This window comes from Crocuta crocuta, unplaced genomic scaffold, assembly GCF_008692635.1.
Source record: "Crocuta crocuta isolate KB4526 unplaced genomic scaffold, BGI_CrCroc_1.0 scaffold217, whole genome shotgun sequence".
Lineage (NCBI taxonomy): Eukaryota > Metazoa > Chordata > Mammalia > Carnivora > Hyaenidae > Crocuta > Crocuta crocuta.
Genome location: NW_027532208.1, coordinates 1,215,556 through 1,220,322, shown reverse-complemented (window position 1 = coordinate 1,220,322; position 4,767 = coordinate 1,215,556). Strand labels below are relative to the sequence as shown.

General features: G+C 62.7%; 1 protein-coding gene across 1 annotated transcript in view; it reads left to right on the top strand.

Moving 5' to 3' along the window:
• LOC144242874 (ras GTPase-activating protein 4) overlaps positions 1 to 4,767 on the top strand; it is a 23,952-nt gene that overhangs the window by 12,065 nt on the left and 7,120 nt on the right. The window contains exons 9-16 of the mRNA XM_077777905.1: positions 675 to 792; positions 1,040 to 1,190; positions 1,493 to 1,557; positions 1,897 to 2,009; positions 2,243 to 2,435; positions 2,633 to 2,770; positions 3,289 to 3,433; positions 3,789 to 3,955. Coding sequence (XP_077634031.1) covers positions 675 to 792; positions 1,040 to 1,190; positions 1,493 to 1,557; positions 1,897 to 2,009; positions 2,243 to 2,435; positions 2,633 to 2,770; positions 3,289 to 3,433; positions 3,789 to 3,955 — 1,090 coding nt within the window. The remainder of the gene's footprint in view (positions 1 to 674; positions 793 to 1,039; positions 1,191 to 1,492; positions 1,558 to 1,896; positions 2,010 to 2,242; positions 2,436 to 2,632; positions 2,771 to 3,288; positions 3,434 to 3,788; positions 3,956 to 4,767) is intronic.

The window sequence follows — 4,767 nt, the reverse complement described above, 5'->3', positions numbered from 1 at the left end:
CCCCCCCCCCCCCCCCATTCCCACCAGCAGCGGGGCAGGGCAGGGCAGGGCGGGGGGCTGGGTCCCATAGCAGGCATTTCCATAGAAGCAGCCATTTTGACGACCGCTTGGCTGTGTACGAGGCCGTGTGCTAGCGGCACCACTTAGTGACTGTCCTGTGCTTCTGGACGTGGGGGCCTTACAGACGGTTAAGCCTTGGTCAGCACCATCCCCAGCAGGGGTGGGAGCAGGGGAGCTTGGCAGTTAGATCCACTGTGGCAAGTCGCTTAACCTGCTCAAGCCTCAGTTTCCCCTGGCAGGTTGTTATGACAGCTGGGGATTTGCGTCCAGTATGAAGCATATGTGTGGAGTAGCCATTCTCTGAGAGTTTACAGATTCAAGGCTGGGGAACCCCGCATGTCTGCATGGGTCAAGCGCAGAGTCCAAGGCGCCTAAAAGTGGCAGGGGGCCAGGCTGTGAAAACATGTGGAGTCACCCTGGGTTTGGAGGCAGGGAGAAGCTTTTCAGAGCAGAGAAAGCAGCTTGGGGAGGGGCACAGTGCAGGGAGCTGCACCGAGGTGGAGGGGTGCAGGGATGTGCAGAGAGCCCATCAGGACTATGGAGGCAGTGGGGGAGGGGGCACAGCCCAGGTGGCCTGGGTCCCTGGTGGAGAGGTCACAGGCTGCCCATTCCAGGGGCAACCTGGGCTCCTTGCAGCTGGAGGTGCGGCTGCGGGACGAGACGGTACTGCCCTCTGGCTGCTACCAGCCCCTGGTACAGCTGCTGTGCCGGGAGGTGAAGCTGGGCACCCAGGTGAGGGGGCCCCGGGGGAAGGCGGGAGGGTGCAGGGACAGCGGGCCTGTTATCCCTGTCCTTCTAAACCTGCTTCGAAGAGCAAAACTCTCAGTTCTCAGGATGGTGAGGAGCTAACCAATGCCCAGGGCCCCTCGCCATCTGGTGGGGAAGCCCCCCCTCCCCTGTGTCCCTCGAGGCCCTCAGAGTAGGGTTTGGGTTCCCCTGTGCTCTTATCTAACCTACCTCTCCTTGCCACCCCCTTCAGGGCCCAGGGCAGCTGATAGCACTTATTGAGGAGACAACAAGCACCGAATGCCGCCAGGACGTGGCCACCAACCTGCTCAAGCTGTTCCTGGGGCAGGGACTGGCCAGAGACTTTCTGGACCTGCTCTTCCAGCTGGAGCTGGGTCGTACCAGTGAGGCCTGGGAGGGTGCGGCCTGTCTGAGGGTGCAGTGGAAAGGGGAGGTGGGAGCCAAGGACTTCAGATATGCTGAGAGGGGAGAAATCTGGGAAGCCTTCCTGGAGGAAGCTGCTGGGTCTGATTAGGGGGGCAAAGGAAAGAGCAAAAGGCAGATGTGGGGCAGTGGGCTGGGAGGTGGCAAGGAAGTACTTTGCTGAGGGGCCAGCTTAGGTCACCCAGCCCCAAGGTCCTCTGTCCTCCCCAAAGCTTCGTCCCTCCTCTCTCAAACCCCTACCCACTAGAACATCTCCTTGTAGGTGAGGCTAACACCCTGTTCCGGAGCAACTCTCTGGCCTCAAAGTCCATGGAGTCTTTTCTGAAGGTGAGGTTGAGTGATATATGGTCTTTGTTTCATAGATGAGGAGACAGAGGTTCAGGAGGGCCCAGAGGCAGAGTGGGGCTTATCCCCCAGTCTCCTGTGCCCAGGGCCCTTTAAGAACGCACTTCATCCATCCATGCAGTCATTCACTCATCATTCATTCCTGTGGTAGCAGTTTGTCACGCTGTCCCCATTGTGTGCCCCACTTTATCCTGAGTAGACACAGCAGGCAGATGGTGTACGGGTGGCTGGGAGGTCGGGTGGCTGGGAGGTCGGCTGCAGGGAGAGGGCAGGCAGCTGGAGGTGGGAGACAGGACCGATGCCACTCACTGCCGCCCCCAGGTGGCTGGGATGCGGTATCTGCACGGAGTCCTGGGCCCCATCATTGACAGAGTGTTTGAGGAGAAGAAGTACGTGGAGCTGGACCCCAGCAAAGTTGAAGTCAAGGATGTAGGGTGAGGCCGGGGGTGATTCCTGGGGGCGGGAGTGTCAGGCCCTTTATGCAAATACATTTTTTTGGCTTTTTCTGCCTGGGTCTACCCTTCGTCGCTCTGCCCACCTATGCATTGCCTCTGTGCCCCCGTCTCGGCTGTTGCCTTACTGCACCTATCTCCAGGAGTCCCATGCAGTCGTGTGCACGGGCGCTGACCTCGACCTTCTCTCGCGGGTTCCCTGCGGGCCCACGCAGGTGCTCCGGGCTGCACCGCCCACAGACCGAGGCCGAGGTGCTGGAGCAGAGTGCGCAGACGCTGCGCACCCACCTGGCGGCGCTGCTGAGCGCGCTCAGTCGCTCTGTTCGCGCCTGCCCCGCCGTGATCCGCGCCACCTTCCGCCAGCTTTTCCGGCGCGTGCGCGAGCGCTTCCCCAGCGCCCAGCACGAGGTGCGCCCTCTGCCGGTGGGGGCGGGCGGAGGGAGGGAAGAAAGCTGTGGGGAAGGGGGCGCTGTGGCGGTGGTGGTTAGGAGCGCCTGGCGGGGGTGTGGGGAGAGGGAGAGGCAGGGACAGCACCGGAACCCAGCGGGCTGTTCTGAGTCCAGGCGTCGGAGAGTCCAGCCCCTGCTCTCCCGCACCCCCCCCAGAACGTGCCGTTCATCGCCGTCACCAGCTTCCTGTGCCTGCGCTTCTTCTCTCCCGCGATCATGGCGCCCAAGCTCTTCCACCTGCGGGAGCGGCACGCGGACGCCCGCACCAGCCGCACCCTGCTCCTGCTGGCCAAGGTGCGGGCCCGCGGACACTGGCGCGACGCCCAGCCGGGTGCCCCGGGGAGGGGGGAGGGCTGGCCTGGACAGCAGTGTGGCCCCCACCGGCTCCTGTAGCACCCATTTTACAGTTTACAAAGCCTTTTCATGGTCACCGATCTCATGTGGATGAGGAAACAGGTCCCTGCGGGCAAGAGGTTACCTGAGGCTGTGTATCCGGTGTGTGAATGGGGGCCTTGTACCCCCAGCTCTACTTATTCGCAGGCTGGGGCCGTCATACCCGGCGGAGCAGGCTGATATTAAACCTACTGATATTAAACAGGTTGGGCTCAAGTAGCCTCAACTGTCAGGTCCCGAAGGGCTTCCGACCCCATGATGTGCTCCGCCCTGAGTCCCTGTGGGGATGGAACGGGCCCGTGAGCACCACTTGTGCCGCCTCTGTCTCCGTTTCTACAGTGGGAGTAGTACAGATTTGGTGGTGGGGCGGGGGAGGTTGCAGGGATGGGCCCTTGACCCAGCAGAGCCTGAACCCCCAGGCGGTTCAGAACGTGGGCAACATGGACACACCAGCTTCCAGAGCCAAGGAGGCCTGGATGGAGCCGCTGCAGCCCACCGTGCGCCAGGGCGTGGCTCAGCTGAAGGACTTCATCACCAAGCTGGTGGACATCGAGGAGAAGGAGGGTGAGCGCTCCCCAAGAGGCAGCCCTCCGCAAAGGCTCCAGGCACGCGTTTGCTCCGCCCCTGACTGGTGGCCCCGCCCATACCTGGTCCTCCTATGGCCCCGCCCACAGCTTCCAGGTCTTGTCTGCTCTATCCCAGTCCCATCCCGTGTCCCCACCTACCTCTGTGCCGCTTTCGTTGCATCCACAGCCTCTTGGTCATGTTTGCCCGGCTCCCTGCCCCATGGCCTTGCCCACTGCCGCCTGTGCCCCTCGAGGCCCTGCCCACTGCCTGCTGTTGATGTTTGCTCTGCCCAAAGCCCCACTTGGACTTGGTCTCTGGGCTCACATTTTGCCCTCCCTCCCTGACCCGCCAGAGCTGGACCTGCAGCGGGCGCTGAGCTTGCAGGCACCGCCAGTGAAGGAGGGGCCGCTCTTCATCCACAGGACCAAGGGCAAAGGTCCTCTCATGTCCTCCTTCAAGAAACTCCACTTTTCCCTCACCACCGAGGCCCTCAGCTTCGCCAAAACGCCCAGCTCTAAGGTGGGTGAGGAAGGAGGCGGGCCAGCGGGGCTCTGAGGGTTAATGACACCCTGGAGGCACCTGTCCCTCCCTTGGAGCCCATCCCAGGGTCCAGGGGGATCTGAGAGTAAAGCCAGATAGGACCCGGCTCTGGTGTCAGCCACAGAGTCTAAAGACCCATGGGACAGAATCTTCTCTGCCCCAGGGACAGGGGGCAAGGGGCAGGCAGCGGCTGCAGTGTCAGTCCTGGCTTCTTGGTGCGTGAATTGGGTGGGGGGGCTGCGGGGTCTTCTGGGAGATGATGGAATTAGGATCTCTGTCTGCCTAGGAAACGCCTCAGCCCCCCTGGGCCTTGGCCTTGGTCCCTACTTCCCAAGCTGTCAAGGGTAGAGCAGATGGTCGCTCTGAGGGGGCAGAGCCTGGGCCCAGCACAGGACAGGACCTTGGCCAGTGAAGTGACTGCGGCCCTGGGCTGGTCTCCCATCAGTGCTTTTCTCCCAGGGAGGGTGGAGCGCATGCTTCTTGGATGGACCTGCTGACCTGGAGCTGGGCTGACCCGGGCCCCAGGCAGTCAGGCCCCGGGAACGCCGGGGATGCCCATCTGGCCCTGAGCAGCCAATGGGGGAACTGAGGGGATGAGGGAGCTCCCTGGGTGACCCCTCAGCCCGGGCCTCTCGCTTTCTGGCTTATTCCACTCCGAGCAGCTGCCTGGCCCCTGAGTCCCCTTAGCATTTTCTGCAGCCTCAGCAGGGCCCGGCAGGGCCTTCCCTCATCCCCCTCTGGGCTCGGCATTGAGCTCGGCCCTGTTGTGGGCACATCCCGCCCGCCCCCTG